General features: G+C 47.9%; 1 protein-coding gene across 1 annotated transcript; it reads right to left on the reverse strand.

Moving 5' to 3' along the window:
- Nucleotides 1-4,753: 4,753 nt before the first annotated feature.
- PRKAA2 (protein kinase AMP-activated catalytic subunit alpha 2) lies at nucleotides 4,754-23,919 on the reverse strand. The gene is made up of 9 exons (XM_040073083.2): nucleotides 23,756-23,919; nucleotides 18,032-18,173; nucleotides 15,944-16,037; nucleotides 14,466-14,610; nucleotides 13,545-13,632; nucleotides 10,890-11,114; nucleotides 9,346-9,850; nucleotides 7,168-7,294; nucleotides 4,754-6,896 (listed from the first exon to the last, which is right to left on the reverse strand). The coding sequence occupies exons 1-9, from the start codon at nucleotides 23,847-23,849 to the stop codon at nucleotides 6,658-6,660; spliced, it is 1,659 nt and encodes a 552-aa protein (XP_039929017.1). The 5' UTR covers nucleotides 23,850-23,919; the 3' UTR covers nucleotides 4,754-6,657.
- Between the last annotated feature and the right edge of the window lie 627 nt (nucleotides 23,920-24,546).

The following is a 24,546-nucleotide window of genomic DNA, read 5'->3' on the forward strand; positions in this document are numbered from 1 at the left end:
CTGTAAGCACTACGGGCAAATCCTGTATTAGCCACACGTGCAAGCTCTTTTTTTGCCTCCCAAGGAAGTTATTTAACAAGTTTTCCTTACTTTAAAGGAAGGGGTTTTTAGGAATCTCCCCCTGTATCCTGTGACAGATGGGATGCAGCCCTGATCCTGGTGTGGTGATGCACAGTCCTCGCAGGGTCGTGCCCCAAATCCCTGTGAAACACAAACTCCTGCACTGCCAGAGGCAGCTGATTTAATGCAAGGATGCTTTGCAATACCCTTAGAAATGTTGGGTTGTGGTTTTTTTCCCTCATGGACACATCCCAGTGCATGCAAAGAAGAAAAGAGCTTGCTATGGGCTGACTCCAAATAATTCAAAAATGCTTTAGATACAGCAACTTAGATTTCCTCAATTAAATCACAGGTTGGCTATATTTAGGTCAAGAGAGTGGTCAGGAAATTAAACTCATCCTTTTTTTCTTTTTTTTTTTTTTTTCTTTTTTTTTCTCTTTTATAGTCTTATTGGTACATCCTAACCACATCAAAACTTAAAATAATTCTCATGTGAGTGCTAAGCCCTGTTCCTCCACGTTTCTCCTCAAAGGGGAAATAATCATGGTAACAGCTGGGAGTTGATGAGTCTGAGGGAGAACCAAAATTGTGTAAAGAGGGGATGGGATAGGGACAGATCTGGGGCACTCCCTGCAGCTGTGTGCTTGAACTGGAGTTACATCCTCCTGCATCACAGGCACAGAGGAAACAGGTGCCCAGTTTTGTCCCCAACACTTTTTCTTCAGTGCAAGGTTAATTTTGCACGATGTCTTTAAAATACTTGTCTCTCTCTTCACTCCTTGCTGCAAGGAGTCAAGGTCTGACTCAGCATATGTAAATGCATGGGCCTGGCTCCTGGCACGGATTTTGGGTTGGGGGAATTGTTTGAATTACTCACCTAGATATTTTAACTCCACTCCCTGCCCCTTCTCCCCCCTACCAAGCCCCACAGCTGGGATGTGCAAGGATCTCCAGAGGGAAACTCCAGCCAACCCCAGCCTGCAGAAAGGGACTGTGCAGTAAGGAAATCCAAAGGATTTGCTGCTTTTATCTCTTTTCATCTCTGAGTTTATTAAAGTGCAAATGTCAACCATGGAGACAGCTATCACATGCAGTGCAGTACACCGAGAAACACTTTCCACACCATAAATGGAAGGAAAAAGGCTCCGTTGTGATCATCTAATGCACAAAGGACAAAACTGAACCAGGGCTCTGAGCCCTTCCATCACACAAAGTACTACAGCCATGAAGTGGGAAACAAAACCCTCTCCAGGCCCTCAGTTGACAAAATAGAAAATATCTAGAAGGATGGAGTGTTTAGAGAGCTCAGGGGTTTATTCTGAGCTTCATGTTAATGATATGTTTGAAGGGATGCTTCTACTCAGAACTTATTAAAGTTCAGCATCTTTTCCTTAAAATCATATATACATAATATTATAAATCACAAATACTCCTTAGAGTATGAATTTAAGAATTGCAGTGGACAAGTCCAGTTCACCTTTCTCATTTTGTCTGCCCAAAGATGCTAGACCACAGACACCACAGAAATCCTGGGATTCAGTTTTGCTTTGTGCTCTGAAAGAAAAAAAAACAAAACAAATGCATTGAGGTACAAATCACGTGAATATAACATGATACAGAACACACGAACATGCTTTCAGCAACAATAAATATTACCATGGCTACAGGATCTACTTCACAGCTTTGTGAGATGAGGATAAATAAACTATTTCCAAACTTGGAAAAAAAAAAAAAAAAAAAAAAATCAGAGATGAGTCTTACAAATAAACTTAGATTTTTAAATTAAGGCAGCTTCAGCAGGAACTTCAAGGCTTTTGTTGAAAACAGACTTTTTCTAACACCAAAAGTGTACTCGTGCTTGCAGGTAGAGCTCTGATTAACAGTCCAGTTCTCCTAATTTTGACAATTAAAACTGAGCAAAGATCTGTGCATCGAATACCAGGTGTGCTCTCTGCAAAAGTCAGTGTTCCATCAGCAGGTGTCACGTGGGAACTCTGAATCCCATTTCATCTCTCGGGCATGGGAGTGAGGTACCTCGGGCTGAATTGTTACCTCCATGGCCAGGAGGCAGACTGGGAATTCAGAATTACAAGAAGCTGTTGCATTTTTATTTTTAACAAGTGAATGATGAAAAAGGGATATATAAGGGGAGGGCTAAGGAAGCCAAAGGAAAGCACTAAATGAAAAACCCATACCAAAGTAAGACCTTAAGCAAGGTGACTCTTGTAAGGTACATCATACACCTGGAACAAAACCAGATCCTAAAACTTTCCAGGAAAGAAACAGCAGGAGCATGAGCGGGGATTGGTTTGGCTCAGCCAGATGTGCAATTCCTCTTCCCTCTCTCCTGTCCCCTCTCAGCTAATAAAGCCAAATAATTGCACAACAAATGGTACTTCAAGTATTTAGAAACACGGCCTGCATGTCTCAGCGGGGGGATCCTGCATGAGCCGGGGAAATTGTGCACCTCGTGAAACAAAGCTGCCGCTTCCAGCAGTCCCAACGCACAGCGAAGGCACGAGTTCATGTCCTGCACACAGCTCCCTCTTCCTCCTCCAGGGCTGCACGCTGGCAGTGAGGAGCAGTGAAATGAGAAGGAGGGGACAGAAGGGTTGTTTTGTTCAAACCTCATCTATTCCGACACAATCGCACACAGGAACGTACACGCCGCGCACACCGGCCAGCTGGGTCGCGTTTTTACAACACTGCCCCGATGTTCCCCTGTGCTTGTACACACCTCATGAAATGCTGAACTGGACACACAGCTGAAGATGCATTTCTGACCCGTTAAAATGGGGGAAAAAAAAAAATATCCTGCTGCCTTTACCTGCTTGGCTCCAGCTCCTGAAAGTAAACCTGCTCCAAACCCCGTCGGCACCAGGGCTTTGCCCAGGGGGGTGGAAGGGCAGGATTCTCACAGCTCCTGATGCCACCTCCCCTCCCATCCCTGGCTAAGGCCATGCCAAGCCCGATGGGGTCAGCTAAGCCACTCACGGGCTTTTCACTTAAAAGAGGGTGTAAAAACAGCATCCCCTTTGTCCAGGTCCTCCCAGAGGCTGGGATTAGTGAGCGGTGGCAGCGTCCTGGGCACACACCTGCCCTGCTGGAAGAATAAAGCTGAGAGGCCAGCAACAGGGATGCCATTTTATATATATGCATGTATGCATATATAATATTTACATATATATAGCTTCCAACAGGAACAGCACAAGGTATTTCTGAAATAACTCATCCAGGAGTTGGAGGCTTCTGTTGGAGCCTTATCTGAACTCTTTATCCTTTGCATTTTGTCCCTCTCCCAGTCTGGCTGAAGCAAAATTTGGGTGAGTTTGTGGCTCGCAAATCACAGCTGTCCAGTGGCTTCTGAAAAAAATTGCACTTGGAGTAATTCAAGTTTCTGTAGTTCAAATATTGTCTACCCTGCTTTTCCCGACGCTTGTGCATGTACCAGCAAAACTCAAAAAAGAGCTGACCACAGTGCAACAGCGTGAAAGTTAAACTCTTCCTCTGGAAAATATAACTGGAGGTCAGCAGCTCCTCTGCAGCTGGGGAACAGAACACAGCCTATTTGAAGGTAAAATAAATAATAAAAATACGTGATAGTCCTCAGAGTGTCTCAAAGTGCAGCGAGGATTTGGGTAAGGCTGTGATGGACCGTTCAGACCATCGATGTGGTCACTGAGGAGCTGCTCCCACCAGTCCTGCTCCCTCCACTGCCTCTGCTGACCCTGAGGAGGGAAGTGCTTCATCTCCTTGTGTCTCTCCATACGGAAAGCTGAGTAACTGTGACTGCCCTCCAGGCAGGACTGGTTTTGCAGATCCACACAGCAGTTAATGCTTGCACAACTCTGAGAAGATGCCAAATGCCACAAGGGGCTTATTCTACAACCCAGAAATCCCACCCGCCTCCAGGAAGCAAATGTTTCCTCCCAAGGGCATTTGCTGCTGCTTAATACTGTTAGTTCTGCTGGGTAGGAAATCCCAGAGGACAAGAGTCAATTTAAAAAATGACATCAGTACATCTACCTGCTCCTGAGCCCCAGATTGTGACACACCAGCCCCTTATCAAGGGGGCTGCAGGTGATGCCAGGATTTTGGCAAGATGCTCAGCTGGGAGTGAAGATTTGAAAAGTCTTTAACATTTCAAACACATTTCACTCATTGCTGTTTCCTGGATGGAAATTAATGCCTGTCCCTACAGCTGCTCCTGCTCCTTTGCAAAGGGGTTGATCTCCATCACCCCAAAAGTATTCAGGGCTCTTTTCTCATCTCAGCCTTGATCCAAAAGCTGCTGAAGGGCTGGGTGCTCCTCAGCTTTGACTCTGGGGTGGGGTTTGGCTTTTGTTTGTTTGTTTTTTTTTTGCATGCAGGAGTTCGGATTCTCCATCCAAACTCACACCACAGCACTGGGGAGACACAAATCACCTGGCAGCCACCAGGCACAGCACCAAAACCATCCTCCACCCCAGAGTATTTATTTCATAATCATAATATAACAAAAGGCTCGTTACAAAACTGAGGAGCACTACAAATATTTCCAGTATTTATTTTAAAAATAGAGCAGTTCTGCGGTGGGCTCACAGTCCAACCACTGCTGTGTCGGATTTAGTGTTCAAGAGCTTAACAGCAAACTGATTTTTTCTTTTTTTCTTTTTTTCTTTTTTGTTTTTTTTTTTAGGTTTGGTTTTTTTTTTTTTTTTTTGGAAGCTTTCTACTTTGTGTGGCTTCTGGAAAAATTGGAGCTGTAAAGTCATGTTAGTGAGGATTCAAGCACAATCTGTAACAAAAGTAAGGCAATTTTGTGGTTCTTTATAAAAAAAAAAGGACTTCAAGCTGAAAAGGTCCATTTAACTGCCAGTAGATGGCAAAAATATCCTGTGTTTGTCTTGATTACCTTAAATGATCAGTAAAAAAGGCTTAATGTGTTGTTCTCTTCCTTGCTTCTCATACAAACTTGCAGAAAGTATAAATTAAAGTGCAACTGTACAAAAAAACAACAACCTAGGAAAAAACCTCAAGGGGTCATAAGAAGCTATCAAAAAGACAGATTAATATTTTTTTCAAGTTGAATGACTGCATAACTGGGACCAGAAGTTCTTTGCTTTGTTTCTTAAAACAGAACATGAAAAAAAAAACCCAAAAACAACAGAACAAAACCAACCATCCCCCCAGGATTTTTTTTGGCAAAGCTTTCATAAAGCATTTGTTCCTTGATTAGACTATCACTTCATAATCAAGTAAGTGGATTTAAATACCATGTCAAAGCCAAGGAGATGCCAACGCTGCCCATTAGATTAATCCCATGTAATAAAAAATTAATAACCCTTTTAAACAAAGAAGTCACACGTGCATCAAGGGTTTACCCTTGTGTACCAAGAATTCAACCTTAAAAATCCCCGCGGTTCGTCTTAAAAAATAAAATCCCATCCTTCAGATAGCCAGTAGCAAAGGAACAGTAAAATTCCGGGTTGGGATATGCCTGCCTGGTCAGCGGCGTGGCGAAGCTCACAGTCCAGTGGGCAGCAGCAGGACGGGAGAGCCCTTGGGCAGGGGCAGCGAGCGTCCAGCAGCAGGGAAGGCAGATTTGGCAGTGATTTTGGGGAGGTGACAGCAGGCAGAGCTTCCTAGGGAAAAGGTGAGAGGTGAGTGCTCCGGAGCTGCGCGCTGCTGATGGCTCCTGCCCACTGGGGACGATCCCAACCCCGGGGTGAAGCGCTGGGTTTTCAGGTGGGTGATCCAGATCCTGCCCTCTGCTCACCCTGCTTGGGATTCAGCCCCTGGAGGCCGTGGTGAGGCAGGGGAAGGGGAGCAGGCTGGGGGGAGGTGGTGAATTAAGGAAATCTGCCTTCAGCTCCGAGTGTGGCGAGCGGGTCAGTGCTGTCCGGAGCTCTCGGGAGGAAATAAAGCACCTTAGGGACACGCCTCTGCAAAGGCTGGGCACGGGGAGACCTCCCCAGGGCAGGTTTGCACCAGGACCTCTGCACATCCCACCTTCCCTCCCCATCTTCAGCAGAGGGGAAAAAGAGAGGGGAGGGAGGTCATATTGCACTAGTGCGGAAGCGTCCAGGCAGCTGCTGCTTCGGGGAGAAAAGCGTTAGAGGGGCCAGTATCTGGGTGTGAACACTGCAGAGCTGCTTCCTCACCCTCCACTCCATTCCACAGAGCTCGTGGTCAACCCCTTTGCCCTGGCTCAGCCCTGCTCTGCACAGCATCAGGGAAACATCAAACCCCCCACAGGAAGCTTGGCTATACCTCCATTACCTCAGGATGAACCAGGGGGGAGGCAGTTTTCCAAAAACTCAGCGATACCTTTGTTACTTTACAGCCTTGACACTTCCCATGGGGTTGACGAGGAAAGGAAAAAAAAAAACCAAAAAGAGGGTATTGGATACATTTCGCCAGGCACAAGGAGAGAAATTAAGTTGATTTCCTTGGTGCCTTGCTAGAGGGGGACATGTCTGGGGCCTGGACTTGGACCTGTGCTACGGGCTGGGGGGCGGCGAGGGGAGGAAGAGGAGGAGGAGGAAGAACATGGACGCATAAGAGAGGAGGGGCGGACGAGTCAGCGCGGATCCTGACGGCACGCAGAGGCGGCCATCAGCGCGCCAGGGCCATGATGAGGCTGGCGCACATCTCGAAGAAGTCCATGGTGTGGCTGCCCAGGCGCGGGGGCACCGAGGGGATGCTGCCCACGAAGGAGCCGCTCAGGGAGCCCATCAGCGACTGGCACTCGGTGGCCGCCGCCGCGTCGATGCTCAGGCGCGGCCGGTGCAAACCCGCGGCCGAGCAGGAGCGCTGGGGCGTGGAGGAGCCAGACCTCTGCTCCATCACCTCGTCTTGAAAAGCCCAAAGGGAGAAAAAAAACAAAAAAACAAAAAAAAAAACAAAAAAAAAAAAAAAAAAAAAAAAAAAAAAAGGAAGAAAAGAGAAAAAAGAGGGATCAGTTTGGCAGCCGCAGGGCAGTAACGAAATGGGGACAGCAGCAGAGATGGAACGGCTCGGAAGCGCTTTCGCTGTAACGACACACGTGTAAGCGCTTCAAAATGCAGGGGATGCCTCTTAAATTTCCAGCCTTGCCCTTCTGCGTGCTCTCCATCTCCTACTCACCATCGATGCTTTTGAAGTCCAGCAGATAGCTGCGGTTGTCCACCTGGTAGAGCTGCAGGCTCATCTTGACGTAGTTGCCGGTGACGGGGTTCTTGCGGCGCACCCGCAGGTGGTAGGCGTTCACCACCTGCAAGGGGAAACCTGCCCTCAGCAGGGACACTCCAGGCAGCAAGAGGAACACTGCTTTCCTTATTTGTTCTACGCACGAGCGAGATATCTTCTGGGAAAAACTGTTTCTCAAAAGGACAACGCCTATAAAGTGAAACAAATGGCTTCATCTCCTCCTGTCTTTAAATATTCTTCTTAAGGCTGTGATTCACCAGCTGCTGGCTGAGGAAGCTGCAGTGACCCATCTGCCAGGCACAAAAAGTGATGTTTGCACCTCCCTCACCAGCAGCCATGGCCACATGAAGCAAAAAGTCCTCTCATGGACCCACATATACGGACAGTGCTCACGAAATCAGGGCAAGCTGGGCAGAGCAGCCTCTCCCATCAGCACAGCTAAAGCCAGTGCTTGTGGAAGCTGAGTATTTCCCCTCACTGCTTCCCACCTCACAATCTGCTGCATCTCATTTACAATGAGATCTTTTCTCTGTGCTATATTTATGAAGCAATTCTGATTAATTCTGATGAAGAGTCACATCTGAAGTTATTCTTAGGGTGGGAAAGACTATTGTGAAACCTTCTCATATGAAACAAGCTCCACTGCCTACACAGAGATGTTGGGCTGAGTTGGTTTATGAGGCTGTACCAGAAATACAGCAGGTTTGTTCACTCCCAGTAAAACCATGCAGCTAACAAATGGCTGGTGTGGGCAAATGCACCTGGCCACGGTCCATCTCCTGCCTGGTGCAGGGAAATGAGGTTTCTGGAAGCTACTTGGCTTTAAAGATGTAATAATATCAAAAATAAGGAGGAGTCAGGAGGCTTTAAAGAAGCAGCACAGTGAAATTCACACAGGACAACGCTTGGAACCTGGAGGGAGGAGGGGAGCTCCTCTGGTGATGAAGAACTGGGCTGAAATTCTCCTTACCTGGCTCCTGATGTTCAGGTGATACTGCTGCCAAAGGCCACGAGCCAGGAGAGCTCACCTCAGGGGCTGCTCCAGGATTTGGGGAGTCAGGCACAGCAGCAGAGATCCAGGGCTGACTTAGGGATTTATTATTCCAACTTTGAAAAAGACTGTGACTAAATGTTGCACAGCCCTGGAGAAATACCTGCCATGCGTACTGTCGACTAAAACATCTGGGTTTAAATCAAGAAGCTGAGTCCTAAATTGAGGGAGCAATAAGTGTCTGAAAACACATCTGGTCTGTGAGCATGGCTGCATCTCCATCAAGGAAAAGGCCACCACATCAACAATACAAACCCTGCACACAAGGCCCCCTGCCCCTCATCTGGGCACCCTTTAGGACAATTCCTATTGTGCCCCTTCAGTCCTGACAGGACCAGGCAGAAATCATGAGAGCTCCCCTGCTCAGGAGCACTCGAGATGACCTCACAAGGAGTCAGCCACTAAAATTAGAAATGTGAACGGCTCCTCTTATCCCTGCAGCTAAACGAGGCAGAATCATCTTTCCAGCTGAAGTCTTGGAGCACTCAGAAAGAAACCCCTTTTTTCACGCCACGAATAAACACCAAAGCACACAGCTGGCAACTTAATTCAGTGAGTCTGGAAGGAACAAGGAACAGGGGGATGATTGCAAGGTGGGGGAGAAATGGGTGAGGCCACAAGCAAACCTCCCTGAGTTCACGGGATAAAGGCTGCCGGGGCACTGACACTCCCTGATGTCACCCTGGTTTTTCTGAGTTTTTTTAAAGCCTTCTGATTGTTCATAAGATGGAGTCAGCCTCTTTAGCTTCTGTACAATATTAGGAGCAGTTTTCCCTTTTTCTCACACATGATAACATAAAAAAACCTTTTGTTTTTCATTCCCTGTCCTTTGTTTACATATTTCTAACCTGAAAACAACTATAACTGACAGCTGGTCTGGCCATTTGGCTGGAAGGTGATAACCCCAAAAGCCAATCCACAGCCAGACCCACAAACGTATAAAAAATAAGAAATAAACAGGCTCTCAGCCTTGGTTCGGCCTTAGGCTCTTTCTGAGGAGCAACTCTGCCCTGCAAATCTCTTGTCTCCGCGTGATTGCTTTGTGTGCCGCGATCACACCCTACCTTCCACTCGAAGTCCAGCTGCTTCATAGCCCGGTACACCTCGGCCATAATGTCATAGGGCTTGCTCTGGCTGCGGATCCCCAGGTGCCACTTGGCCTTTTTGACAGTCAGGGGCTTTGGCTTGGTGGTGTTGAGGGCGTCCAGGGGGCAGCGGGCCTTGGGGCTGTCGGCGATGAGCGGCGGCATGCGCTCGGGGTGCGGCTTCACGCCCGGAGGGATGTGCAGGGCGCTGTCGTCCATGAAGGAGCCGGTGGGAGGGCTGGAGGCCAGGTAGAACTCGCTGGCCTGGTTCATGATGCGGCGGTTGTCGATGACCAGGTGGTAGGCCACGGCCAGCTGGTCCTGCGGGTCGCCGCTGTACAGGCTGTTCATCACCTCCGACTCCGTGCACTCAAACTTCTCGCACACCTCCCGCACCGCGTCGTCGTCGATGACCGTGGCGTCGTAGGAAGGGTCCTCTGGGAACAGGTAGCTGGGCAGCTCTTCCTTGAACCACTCGTGTTCCCTGGGGATGGCAGAGGGGAGGATGTGTGAGAGGGAAGGTGGGGGAACCGCGGTCAGACCAGAATAAACCCCAGCTGGTGAACTGGGAGCAAAACCCAGCCCGGTACAGGGACGGCGATGGCGCTCTGCACACCGGGCTTTGAAGGAAGAGCTCAGCACTTCTGAGATTCTCACACTTTGGGCCTGATGGAGATACAGAGCATCAAACCTACCCAGTTCCCACCAATCTACAATGAGGTGAATGATAATTAATTCTGATGGAGATACAGAACCTCAAACCTACCCAGTTCCCATCAATCTACAAGGAGGTGAACGATAATTAATTGTCTAAAACTCATACAGTGCCTTGTCTACAGGTTCTATGTCTTGGCAGCAATCTCACCACGTGTGCTGCCTCTCTAACATGTAATTAAATCCTCTGACCCTAAGGAACTAAGAAATAAAAAAGGAAGTTTGCATGGGTTTGCTTGAAGGGTAGAATTAAGGCTGTCCATTGAAAACGCATTAAAAACCTGAGAATTCCTGGAAGCCCTAGTAACATTTATATTGGTGCTTAGCACATAGCTAGTAGTAATACATCCAATATTTACACATTAATTTAGTAATTCTTGGGTTTCTCCTCCTTTTCTTTTGGATATACAGCAAGTACAATGATTACCCTCGTTATCTGGTACCCACAGGGACGTGGTCTTGAAATAAAGTAATGAAAAATTGGATATTAAGTTCTTGGAATTATTGCATGCTATAGCTGGTTTTGCTGAGTGCTGTTAAGAGATTTTTAAGGCTATTTTCTAATACAATAAAATAGAATTTTAAATATTTAAATATAAAGTGTATATATATATATAAAAATGCCTCCTCCTGTCCATCATCACGCACTTCCAGCCAGCACAAAAGAGGTGCAGGGCTGCTCCTTGAATCACTTGGCACAAAAAACCACCTGGATTAGCTGACTACTCCCGAAAACCACCCTGCCCAGCAGGTCACCCCCAAGACAGTCACCAGAAACCCCCACAGGCAGCCAGCCCACCCCAGCTGACCTGATGTCCTTGATGGTGGCTCTCTTGAGGGGGTCCACCTGCAGCATGTGCATGAGGAGCGTGGCCACGGAGCGGTTGAGGTATTCAGGGATGTAAAACACTCCCCCACGGATCTTCTTGAACAGGGTGGGGACATGCTCGTCGTCAAAAGGCAGAGTGCCACAGAGCAGGGCGTAGAGGATGACACCACAGCTCCAGATGTCCACCTCTGGGCCAGCATAGAGCCTGCACGAGGAGAAGGCTGTCACTCCCACCCTCTCCTCAGTCAGGGTGCAGGTTGGGGGACCCCCATGCCAGGGACAGAGCTCCAGCCCACACCAGGGCTGCTCATGTGGCTCCCCCCAAACCAAATCTGCCTCAGCCAAAACTGCTCAGGGAAATGAATGGCAGGGCTGGCACTGGCTGCCCACACTCCTGTGTACGACCCTGCCTCCACCAAACTCTCCAAAAAAATGCCAAACCCCGCATTTCCAAGAGCCCTGCCTGGCTGTTTGCTCCTTTGGCCCAAGGGCTCAGCCAGAAATTTCTGTTCATTGAACGAGGCAGATCAAACAGCAACAGGTAATTCTATCTCTGAGTGTTTATATTTTGTGTGCTGGTATCTAAGTGCTCCTGCTTCCGACAAGCTGCCAAATGTGCTCTCTGCCATCACCAACTCAGGACACCCCAAATATACAGTTTTGCTGCTCCTGCTCATCTCTTCTTCCTACAACTGATGCCTCCCCAGAGATTTTGGGAGGCAACACTTGCCCTGGGGCTGTGAAGCCCAAACAAAATACAGAAGTTGAAATGCAACTCCAGCTCAGCGTCCTGCACTTGCTCCTCCTGAAAAGCACCACTGCAGACATATCAGTGTAGAAATCATGCTGGTCATGCATGTGACCGTTCTCTGAACACCCCCAAAACACTTGGTCTGCTTGTCCCAGGGTGGGGCCAGGGACAGCAGCAAAGCCATTTTGGAAAGGCTCAGCTGGATGCCCCCTCAGCCCTGCCTCCACACCCAGCTCCCGCAGATCAGAAACCTGATTCTTTTGCTGATAAGTGCACTGCCTGAGCAGTCTTTTGGACCTTTAAGCCCAAATGAGATGCACTTTTATGGCTCTGAAACCCGAGCTGTCACGCTCTACTACTTTTGTGCTCTGGCAGGGAAGGCAGCAGGAGCCAGGAGTCAGCTCCCCCTGCCCCACACAGCCACCAGCAGGGCAGGGAGGGTGGATTGTGCCTGTCCCCCTCAACTGCAGCTCTCCCAGGCTGCTGCAGCTCTGAGAAGAGGCCAGCCTGGCACATCGAGCAGGGCCATGAAACTCAGGCAGCCCTCAGCCCAGAGGTGGGAGTGAAGAGGGAGGGATGCAGCAGCTGCCAGCGAAAAAGTGCAACATCTGGGCTTGGTTTTGGTTTTCCTCCTTACTTTTGTTGTTCCTAGCTGCATTGCCTGTGCCCCTGGAAACCTCAGAGACTAAACCCTTCTTGCTGATCTGCCATGTGCCTTGTCTCCTATACAAATTGAAAAACATGTGCCTGGCCTTTACTGAGATGGAAATACTATAAATATTTTGTTGGGATCCCAGTAGTTTCTGGCTTTGTCCCCCTTCTTGACAATGAGGATTTGCTTGGTTTCATTTCACACACAGAGTGGTGTGTAGTCCCAACAGGGTTTTTGGATGCTAGTTTAATTCCTAGGATGCCCTGCCAACACTTGCTTTGGTGTTAACAGGGATAAAATAACCATAATCACAGCAAACATATTCTGAACAAAATGTTCTGTTTAAAAGCTACAGATATAGGCAAAAAAGACATTGGATTAGGAAAAGTAAAGCTCATGGCAAAGGGAGATTCAAAAAAAAAGGGGGGCAAATAATGAGGTAGGCAGTTTGAAGGACCAGTCAGAGGACTGAAAATTTGAAAATCTGTATTTGCAACCTTTGCTAAGGTATTACAGAGGGAATTTAGGAAAAAATGTACTTTCTATGTAATTTCTGTTCCTGACAGCAAAATATAGGAGGCAACACTTCTGTATCAACACATGGAAGTCCAGCTCAACCTTGTGGGGTGTGCTCAACACTCCATGTGCTGTACAGATGTTTCATGCCGAGAGATGCAACCACAGAGGAGGTTTGTCAATACAATGAATCAGTTCAAAACAAAGGAGGTTGAACCTACTGCCATAGCCAAAACCCCAGGCTTAAGGAACCAGAAGACAAACACTTTGATTACACGTGTTGGGATGTGATTAAAGATCTTCCTGGTTCTTTTGTTAGTGAATGGTTTTCCTCATTAATGCTGTGTTTTATATTCCAGGTGGGCAGGAGAGGAGGGGGTGGCCTGGAAAAGCCTTTCCACCTGGAACCTCAGTATTTGCATCCAAAGAGTCATTTTCACCCTCTTTAATTAGCAATATAAACAGTCAACATCTGGTATTAATAATTCCTCCAAAGTAAACACCTGTAGCAAAGCACAGTTTGTTATTGCAGCCATTGAGAAGTAAAATAACCAAGAAAACCTTCAGATCTTTGCCAACAGATTCACCCAAACGTAAAATCCATGTTGGAGGGATTCAGCTGCTTTTACTAGATGGGCGAAGCTGTTTCCAATACCAAGAACAAATTTAAACTCCATGTGCTTGCACAGACTGTGATGAGAAATGGAATGTCTTACCTTCCAGAGATGACTTCAGGGGCTGCATAATTTGGGGAACCGCAGCTGGTGCGTAGAAATTCACCATCTGACATCATGTTGGACAGTCCTAAAAAAATCAAACATACATTGATGTTTGATCTGAAGGTCCAGACACACTGGACCCCAGAGGAAAGGCAGGGAAGTGGACTGGGATATTTGGAAGGAAACTGTTGATATAATTTAGATAGATGTCTCTGAACTGGTTGGAAAATTATAATTTTTCTTATTGTTGTTGCTCTTTTTTTGTTGTTGTTTTGTTTCTTTTCATACCCCACCAAGGAATATTCACTCCAGGGTAATTTTGCTCCTCTAATTTGCAAATCCCAGAGCACGGAGAAGAAACATAATTCATCCCAGAGCACTTACTTCTTATGGCAATTGGGTGGGGCTGTGAAATGAGTAAATCTTCAGAAGGATTTACATTGCTAGAAAGGACTCGCCAGGACAGAGCTGGTAGCCCGGGTATTTTAATGGATTTCAATCCCTAATGCCACTTAAGAGACTCCTGTTACTGCTCGTTGTAAAATGAACTGAGGCCAAGAGCACGTGGCCAAACAGAGGGAGAACACGCACGAAAACAAACACACGCAGCTCACCCTGAATTAGCTGCACCCAGCCCGCCTCAAACGTAAATTAGGTAAATTTCACGTCGGGTGATTACACCAAAACACAGCAGAGATTCACAAATCACTTCGCTGCTCCGCTCTCAGCGCCGGCACAGCCTGCACCAAGTAATCCCTGCTGCTGTGGGAAGGGCAGTGTTTCTAAGGCTCGGGATTTCCAGGTGGAGCAGCTGGTGGCGGTGCTTGGGGCAGCAGGCTCTGGGTTTTGTACGGCTGCTGCGCGGCCACGCTCCGGCGGCGCTGGCTGCGCCTCTGGAATGCTGCTGGGGTCACGTACCGAAATCAGCTATCTTTGCATTCATGTGTGCGTCCAGCAGCACGTTCTCCGGCTTCAGGTCCCTGTGCACAACCATGTGCCTGTGGCAGTAATCCACGGCGGAGAGGATCTGCTGGAAAAGGCGTCGAGCTTCTGCCTCCTCGACCTGCGGGAAGAGCGGAGGGAACAGCGCCGGGGGTTGGCGTGCACGCGGAGCTGGCAGGGGAAGGTTTGACTTAGCAAGGAGCCAAAAAAGCTTCCAGAGTGCACAGAGAAAAATCCCAGCCTGCCTGCGACCAGAAGCAGCAAATAAAGCAGGTTTCTCACCCTTGCATTTTCACAATGCGCCAGTGTTTGAAAATGATACGGCCCAGAGATGAAAGGTGAGGCCTCAATTCAGCTGAGACGTCAACAAGAATTGAAAGGTGGCACCTATCAGACAACGGCCTGCTGTCCCAATGGGACTGGGACAGATCCAGGCTGGACAAAACACCAGAGAGGATGTTGCTGGGAGCAATTCCTCATGGACTTCCCCTGGAAGCAACAGGTGAAGCTGGAATATCGTGGTGAATTTAATAACCCGTAGAGCTATAAGGTTGTAAGAGCTGTATCAGAGGAACTATATTTTCAATTATTACTTTTACTGATGAATTCTGAAAGACTGCCTTCATTAAAAAATGAGTTTATGAATGCAGAAGTTCAGAAAAGATCCAGATCAGCCACTGAAAAGATCTAGATGGGTAAAATGTGTGAGAAATCAGAACTGTGCATAGAAAAGAAAATTGAGTCAGCTCCATTGACCACTACACTAATCTAACCCAATTCGCAGTAAATGTGTTTATTTTGTAGCACAGAGAGGGAACATGTGATGGGCTGATCCTTCACTTGAACCCTTATCCTGGATGTCCACTCTGGCCCGTTTTTACCTCCCTGCCCTGCAACTACTCCATGGGGCAGACTCCAGAGATTTTCCTTGTAGAGAAAAATCTCACATTTCACAGGCTCAACCCCATGCCTCAGGTGATTTATACCCAGTGGGACTGCTGGCATTTGAAAATGTTGTTCAGATAAGCCACATCCTTGAAAAGTCTTCAAAGAACTTGACATGTAACAAAGAGGAGGGTCTGGGAGAGGTGAATGACTGAGGCTGAGACCACACAAAGCAGTCTCCCTCCCATGCCATAAATTTTCTGCTGATCCCTGGGGGTTTTGACAGGCAACCCATAGCTAAAAATCACAAAAATAAGCCAGTTTTCCAAATATTTGCCCTAAGCAACACGTTACCTTGGACATTTTGGTTTGAGGACCGAAAGTACACCAGAGATCGCTGCCAAAAATCACACACAAGTTTCGTGCGAGCCGGTAGGAGACACCCCAGATGGGGTTGCTGTGAAGCAACTTCTATTTTGGGCCTTAACCTTAACTGTGCTCCCTTGAGCAGTCACTTTGCTCCTGAACACCATCCTCTCCCCATACAAGTGTCTGGGACTGGCACTTACACGTCCGTGCTTACAGATGTAATCAAACAGTTCCCCGCCCGACACGTACTCCATGACCATGAAGAAGTCTGTTGGTGTGCTGATGACCTGATACCTTCAAAAACACAAGCAGATGTAGAAAAAATAGGTAATTAAGAACAGGGAAAGGCTTTTAAACAGATTATTAATTCCACATCAACACTTCAAATAAGAATTTGTTTGGATCTTGCACTTGTAACTGCTTTCCACTTCTGAAAAGCCATCTCTTGTTTCCAGTATAAATTTTCACTTGTCTGTGAAAGGACCTTTTTTCCAGACCTATGATCTTCCTTCAGCCCTTTAAATAATCCTCTGAAATATCTGCCAGGCAATCTCATCACATTTAGGACTGCCCTGACTTTCAAAATTTCCATTTTGGGTAAGAACTGCAACAACAGCTTTAGAAATGAAGCCCTGGTTAGCTGGGGGAAAGGAGAGGATGCATCTGGTGCCCCTCACATCAAGAAAAAAAAAAAAAAAAAAAAAAGATAACTCTAGGCACTAGAGAGAGCTTCCTCTGGACAGGTACAGAAATGAAAAGCAGACCCCCTAAAGTTATTTTTCAAATAAATCTCTCTAGAATTAGGGGAAAATCCTCCTAGAATGGGGGGAAAAACCCAGAGTATCACCTTCAAATTGCAGATTTCCTCTCCATTTTCCTTCAAAATGATCCTTGAGTGCTGTAAAGGCGTTTCAGTGCCCCACCTGGAATAAACTGCCAGTGATCAGCTGAGGTCAATGCAGCCCCAGGAATACCCAGCAGCACCAGCTGGGACCTCCCTCTCTATTTCTGATTCATTGTTTTGTTGTTGTTTGCTTTTTTGGTTTTTTTGGGTGGATTTTTGGGGTTTTTTTGGTTTTTTTTTTTTTTTTTTTTTTTTTACGATTAATTTAATGAATTTTTAAGGGGCTGTAATTTGAAACAGAGAGATTTCAGCAATTTTCAGAGACTGGCAAGGGAATGTGGGATACTCCCAGAAAGATCAATAGCATCAACCTCATTTTTTCTGAAGAGCTTTGGAGCCAGACGTCTAAGTTACTGTTAATTACCCCAATATCTCTTTTATATACATTTAAAAACTTACTGAAAGGTTTGTGTGCCCCAGTCTCCTCACATCTTTATCACTGTATTTCATGAATGCAACATGTATCACAGGACACAGATACTGTCAAACTGGATTTAACTTTTATTGCTTTGACAAATGTGTGAACAGCATTTGACTTGCAGGATGCTGGGCACACAGCTGAGGAGTCTTTTTCACTAAATAATACCAATCTGTTCTCCAATAAATCCACGGAACGCTGAAGTTACTCTAAAGCCAACAGTTGCTGCATGGTTAGTTATTTAACTGTAGAGAGAATTTGTTTTCCCTTGCCTCTAAGTCCCAGGTATTTGCTATATCTCATGCCAGTTTTAAGGCTGACCTAAATGTCAACTTACCCTTGCAGTTACCATTCAACAGCTTTCTTTTATAGGAATGCCAAAGATATTATCGAGTGCCTCATTAATGTGGGCTGGCTGCACAAACTGGGGATTGAGCAGGAATCCCAGAGCCCGCAGTGCAGGTGCTGATTTACGACCCCAGCTCAGGCTCATCAAAGTGGTGACTTTCAAAACTTATGTCTGAATAATAAATTTCAAAAAAAAAAAAAAAAAGTGTTCTTTTAAGCTCTGGATAATCGGTTCATTAAAACATAAATCCTATTGACGGGAGGCCGAGGTTTCGCTCTCAGAGCCCGACCATGTTGCAATTCATGGAATCCTAGAAAGGTTTGGGTTGGAAGGGACATTAAAGACCATCCAATTCCAACCCCTGCCATGGGCAGGGACACCTTCCACTACCCCAGGTTGTTTGAAGACCCATCCATCCTTGCCTTGACCACTTCCAAGGATGGGGAAGTCACAGCTTCTCTGGAAAACCTGTGCCAGTGGATCATCTAACGCACAAAAACTGGACCAAACTCATTTTTTACTGCTCCAATTCCCTCTCCTGGAAGCCAGCTAGGCTGTGCACGAGGGGTCTTTGTGCACAGAGGAGCAGCTGAGCACGTGGCAGGGAGGGTACTCACAGCTTGATGATGTGAGGGTGCCGGAAGAGCTTCAGGTTTTGAATTTCCCGTTTGATCTTGCCCACCACATCCAGGCTGCGGATTTTCTGCCTGTTCAGTATTTTCACTGCTACCTTGTGCCCTGTCAGCTGGTGTTCACCAACTATTAGGGGGAGAAAGAGAGAGCATTGCAGTCACTAAACCGTGCAGCAGGGTTCACACAAGCAGTTTAGGGCACTATAAGCAAAAAGCCACTTCTGAAGGGGAAAAGAAAGCAGAAGATGAGGGTGTGAAATATTTCGAAGTTTTTTTGTCTCTTTACTGTTTTCCCAGTGGAGTCATAGAAGGCAGAAGAGAGGGGACTTATCTGCCAAAACCACTCCACTAAATAAAACAGAGTGACTTGCTGGAGGAGGTCATACCCCAAGCTAATTTGCAAAGATTTATAGCATGTAAAAGCTAGATTAATCAGAACCAGATATATTTAAATGGCAGAGGAGAATCTCCACCATAACACAGTGGTAGACAAAATCCCTCATAAACCCAGTCTTAAAACTAGACCATCACACTTCTGCTTCAAAAAAACAGTATGGGGATTTTCCCTGCCCAAAATAGGACTGCGGGATTTGCATTACTAAAATGAATTTCTATTTATACTTCCTCCAGGGTGCTTCTTGCTTCGATGACAAGCTGCAGGAACGCTGCTGGACTTCAAACTCTGCTTTTAGGGAAGATGCAAACTTCAATATGGGTTTTTTTTTTAAAAAAACAGACTCGGTGCATTGAGATGCTGATGTTTATCTCCTGTGTTCAGGGAAAAACCATAACCATAAACTGGGAGGAGCAGCCCCACTGTCACTGGGGGAGTTGTACTTAATGATGTGAAGCGAATTCAGCGTGGGATCCATTTGTTATCAATAAACAGCCCGCACAAAAAAAAAAAAAAAAAAATAAAAAGCTCCCAGGAAGCAAGATTTATACTGAAGCTGAGAGCAGAAAAAGCTTGAAAACGGGGTGTTTACACCCAAAAGGGGTTCTCAGAACGAGCAGCCCCTTTCTCAGTATTTTCTGATGTGATACTCAACAGGGTGACAGTGGATGGCTTCCTAAAGGCCGCACAGAAAAACCTGCTTACAGTAAATATTTGCGCTCTCTAATTACCAACGTCGCCCTTCCAGTAATAACACGCGGCGCAAGGAGTTAATTATTGGGAGCAAACCTTGCTATTACGTTATTAGAGCCTGTAATTTTGGCAGCCCTAATGAGCTGATCAGAAGCACCCGGGGTAAAGCAGGAGGCATGAGAAGGGCAGGGCAGCAGCACTCAGGGCACACCAGGTCACTATTATTAGCCACCAGATAAGACCTGCCAGAGATTCTTTCCTCAATAAGAGCATCCTAAAAATAAAACACTTTACTGCCCTTGAAAATTAAAGCACCACTTTGCATGTCCATTTTATTCCTCGTAATACTTAAAACTACTAGATGATGGAATGAGAATAAACTCAGCTTTGCAGCAGAGATGCAATTCAGGGATTAGCTGAGGGCTGGAGGAGGCAGATAATTCCTCTGGTGCAGTGCAAGGAGAGTGCTGTAAATAGTCCAGGGAGGCATTTTCCCTGGTGAATTCCTGGGGAGAGGAGAGCGGGGCAGTGCTGCAGGGAGGCAGGGCAAAGTTTTTTCACTGAACTAGGAGGAAAACCCGGATTTCTGCCACCCTTTGTTTCAGGACAACGCTTTTTGGCCTTGCCTCAGCATATGCTCTGAAAAATTTTTATTATACACTAGGGAAAAAAAAAAAAAAAAAAAAAAAAAAGGCCATGCCCAGAATGAATAATTATTGTTTTTAATGTTATTGCCAAACAGTTCATCCCCTTTCCCATCCGTGACAAACAATGTGTAACTCTGTGAAGGTTTGCTAGCACAAACACATTAATAATTAAAAATAAACAGCCTATTTTGTAATCCATCTCTTGCTTACAGTAAGCATTAGATACAGAGATATTATTGTTTCTGTCCCCAGTGACTTGTTAAGCCTCCTTGAACTCAGTGTGAGAGAGAGACAAAGAGGGAACACAATTTCCTATGTGGTGGGAGACTTTTAAGCCTTTGAGGGCTCTCTGTAGGTGCAGGAATTTACACATGGGCAGTAAGGACAACCCTCCCTCTGCTCACAGGGTCACTGTCTCTGAACCCCAGGATCATCCCAGAAGCAAGGGGCAGATCCCAGGTCTCCCACAGGCATGGGAGAGGATCCTCACCCCAAAGGTGGCCTTGGCGGGTGGTGAGGACACCTCCTTGCCTCTCACTGCCTCCCTGGATTGAAAAAGTGGAAAGGAGACTCCTGACATTTACTTATTTTTATAAAAGGAAAAAAAAAAAAAAAAAAAAAAAAAGAGGAGGAATAGCGGTTATAGCACCATGAGCACAGATAATAACGAAAACCCCTTGAGAGCGTGGGTTTTTACATCACTTTATCCTACCAGCTCAGGCAGCACAAGCAGTTAACATTTCTGCAAATGCTTCAAGGCAATGTAGAAGCTTGTGGAGGGGTGAGGAAACTCCTTCCCTATCAGCTCTGCTGGCCCTTATCTCAGCTCAAAGTTAAAGATGAAATCCATCCAAAGATCGTATTTAGCAATTATTTCTGCCCCAGTGCCACTTGCTTGTGTGTTGTATCAGCCTTTCCCCGCCCTTCATCTGCTCAGTCTCCTTTAGTTTATCTTCCCTCTGACACAAAGTTTGTGTCAATGCTACAGTGCCTGGGGAAAATGGGATCTGATCCCGACTGGAGCCCGTGGAGGTGACAGAAACACAAACCCAAGTCCTGCCAGTCCTTCAGGGACCACAAATCGGTCACTTTTGTGGCAAACAAGCCAGGGAAAGGAGCCACCAAGGCCCCCAGGGATGCCGGGGGTGGCATCACACGGAAAAAACATCTGGGTTACTCTGCTGGGTTTTGACTGAAGCTCTCCAGGCTGCAGCCACTGTGAACTTTGCCATGTGAGGGCTGTGGTCACAGGATAGCTTTTGGGCACCCACAGGGTGGGACGTGCCCACAGCAAACACAGTTTGTCTCATCTGTTCTTGCCAAGCCCCAGGGAAGGAGATGCCACCTCCTTCCTCCGAGGCGTTGCTAAACTCCAAATCCAAGATATCCTCTACCGTCCTGTTTTTGCAAATTATTCTAATCTTTGGCCCAGAGGACGGGGAAAACAACTTTCTTTGGTAAAAATACTGCATGGTGACTTCAAGTCCTGACATGACACCTCCAATCCATCCACCACATCAGCTCCTGCCACCTTCCTCTCTTCTAACAGATGCTGTGTCCTCATCCCCAGTTCCAGATGGAATTTCAGTATTATCGCCAAAATCCTGCCCTCATCTGCCAACCTATTTGCTCCCCTCTGTGCCTTGTGTGGACTTTCTGTAAATGAGACCAAGAAACCGAATTTGGCTTTAAAAAAACCAGTTTCTTGCAGTGTTCAGCCAGTTTTCAGGAGGATCAGTCCCCTGATGACCCAGGCAGTCAGGGACTTCTTCCATCCTGTCTCTGGATTCTGAGTCAAAACTTCTGATTTCTGAGTAGTCAAAATGACTACTCAGCTCCAGCCATGAGTTCAAACTCTGGTTTGTACCCCATGTCACTTAATCCTCCCCCTCATTGTCATTTCTTATTTCCTTAATAACAACAGTCCTCAACAACCGTAAATTACGATTTCTTAACTTTGACAAGTAAGGAAAAAGCGCCAAAACCAAAACCTTGTACAAGGCAGAGTTTGAAGAAAACACAGCAGCAGCAAGAAATGTCACTGATGACACCTGACTTTTCCCTGAAAAAGCAATTATTGTACCCAACACACAATGCTTGAATCAACCAACAAAAAAAACCCTCTGCTTTACTCATGTGAATACAAGTTTTTCTAAAGCTCATTCGATCAAAATGCTGTAATTCTGTATAAATGGGAAATTCCATTTCTTCATTTCAGTTCCCAGTCTCAAGCACAAACTTCACCTGACAGCTGTAGGCAAAATATTAAGGGAAAAACAGCATATAAAGGGTACTACTCACCTATAAAGGATTTTGAGCTAGGAAATCTCTTTTATGTTATTTGAAATATTTATTTGGAAAATGTCCATTTTTACCAAACTCAGGTCATATGTAAGGTAAGGGGTATTCATGCTAGTTAAGGGAAAAAAAAAAAAAAAAAAAAAAAAAAAAAAAAAAAAAAAAAAAAAAAGCCATTGTTGGCAGGTTTAAATTGGTCTGCAAGGAAAAAACCTGCCTTTGGAGCTGTTTTGAGGTCTGCTAGTACACACGAGTGATTTAAATGGTCCTTACGGTTAGAAGTATTTATTCTGATAATTCTTTAGACAGTGAATTTGTGGTTTGGGATTAAACACAGCAATATATTTTTAGGGGCGTGATTAATGGCCACAGGTGGACTTAGCTGCGGTGGTTGTGGTGGTTTCTTTCATCTGCTGTCAATTTGGGTTTATTTTAAAACTCCAGGCACTGAGGGGAGGCACAGTACCCCTTTGCCTGGCCACATCCCAATGGGGTGGGGGGACACCAAGCGGGACAGCTGCTCCCCCAGCTCGAGCTAACCCCATTTCCTACTGGGAAACATAGTTTGGACACTGAATTCTGTTGGTTTTCTGGGTTTTTTCAGTATCTTGTTTAAAAAACGAAATTTGCACGTAACAGCAGAATTCACAGGAAAAAGAAATACAAATATTTGCAAATCTCACGGCCAGGTAAAGCAAAGCCTTCAGGATGTGAGCTGGCTGCTCTGGTATGACTGGCCAAGGAATCCCTGTGTGGAGCCCCAACCTGATACAATCCCCCCATCCTGCAATCCTGGGATGGTTTGGGATGGAAGGGACCTTAAAGCTCATCTATCTCATCCCACTGGGACACCTCCCACTATCCCAGGTTGTTCCAAGCCCCGTCCAACCTGGCCTGGGACACTTCCAAGGATCCAGGGGCAGCACCAGCTTCTCTGGGCACCCTGCGCCAGGATCTCCCACCCTCACAAGGAAGGATTTCTCCCCGATATTTCATCTAACCCTGCCCTCTGCCAGCGTGAAGCCATTCCCCCTCTCCCCACCACTCCGCGCCCTGCCCGAAGTCCCTCTACAGCTCTCCCGCAGCCTCTTTAGGCGCTGGAAGGTGCTCTGAGGTGGCTCTGGAGCCTTCCCTTCCCCGGCTGACCGCTCATCCCCGCCCGCCCCGACCCCTCCATCCCCGCGGGAGCCGCTCGGGGGCTCGGCGGGGCGATGCTCGGAGGGGCGGCAGCGCGAACCCCCATCTCTGCCGGCTCCGGCAGCCCCCCGGAGCGCCTGCCGCCCCTCGGGAAGGAGCGAGGAGCGCACTCCCGGGAGCGAGCGGCAGGATGCCGCGGAGCGCTCCAGCCTCCCCACCGCCTCCCTCCCAGCGCGGCGGCGAAGTTTCGGTGGGTCCCGCCGGCAGCACGGGCTGCGGGCGCTGCGACAGCCCGGAGCACCCGGGGGCGAGCGCTGCGCCCCCCACCAGCCGCCCGCCGCCGCCGCATCCCCGCCCGTGCGCCCCGGGCACGGCTCCGCCAGCCGCTCCCCCGGGGATGCCGAGAGCAGCCGCCGAGGCAGCGGAGCGGAGGGAAGGGAGGAGATGCCGGCGCGGAGGCCGCGGGAGCGGCGGGAGGGAGGCGGCGGCGAGGGGCGCGCCCGGCCCGGCCCGGCCCCGCCCGCGGCCGCGGTACTCAGCTCTTGACTTTGCCGAAGGTGCCGACCCCCAGCGTGTCCCCCAGCACGTAGTGGCCGATCTTCACCCGCCCATCGTGCTTCTGCTTCTCGGCCATGTTCGCCCCCCGCCGCCGGACCACAATGCACAGGGCCGGGCCGGCGGGGCGGGGAGCGGAGCGCGGCGGGCCCGGCCGCGGAGGGGCGGGGAGCGCCCGCCGCCAGGTGCGAGCGGCGGGAGGGGACAGCGCCCGCAGCGGGGACACCTGCCCGGGCACACCCCCGGGGCGGCACCGCCGGGGTCACACCCTACCCGGGTGACACTGTGCTCGGGGGGCAATCTGTATTGACACCCACCTGCCGGGGTGACGCCCTTCCCGGGTGACACTGTGCTCGGGGGGCATTCTGTATCGCCATGCACCTGTCGGGGTCACACCCTCCCCGAGAGACACTGTGCTCGGGGTGCATTCTCTATTGACACCCTTCCCGGGTGACACTGTGCTCGGGGTGCATTCTCTATTGACACCCACATGCCGGGGGTGACACCCTCCCCGGGTGACACTGTATTCAGGGTACATTCTCTATTGCCATGCACCTGCCGGGGGTGACAGCCTTTTAGAGAGGCGCCTGCCGGGGTGTGATATCCTCCTCCGGTGACAGTGTTCAGGGGGTACATTCTCTATTGCCGTGCACCTCCCAGGGTTGGCATCCTTTTAGAGAGGCACCTGCCGGGGGTGACACCCCTTAGGAGCAGCGTCTGTCACCAAGGGACATCGTCCTCTCGCGGCACTGTCCCCCGCGTACACCTTCAGTTGC

Source organism: Hirundo rustica, chromosome 9 (assembly GCF_015227805.2).
Source record: "Hirundo rustica isolate bHirRus1 chromosome 9, bHirRus1.pri.v3, whole genome shotgun sequence".
Taxonomy (NCBI): domain Eukaryota; kingdom Metazoa; phylum Chordata; class Aves; order Passeriformes; family Hirundinidae; genus Hirundo; species Hirundo rustica.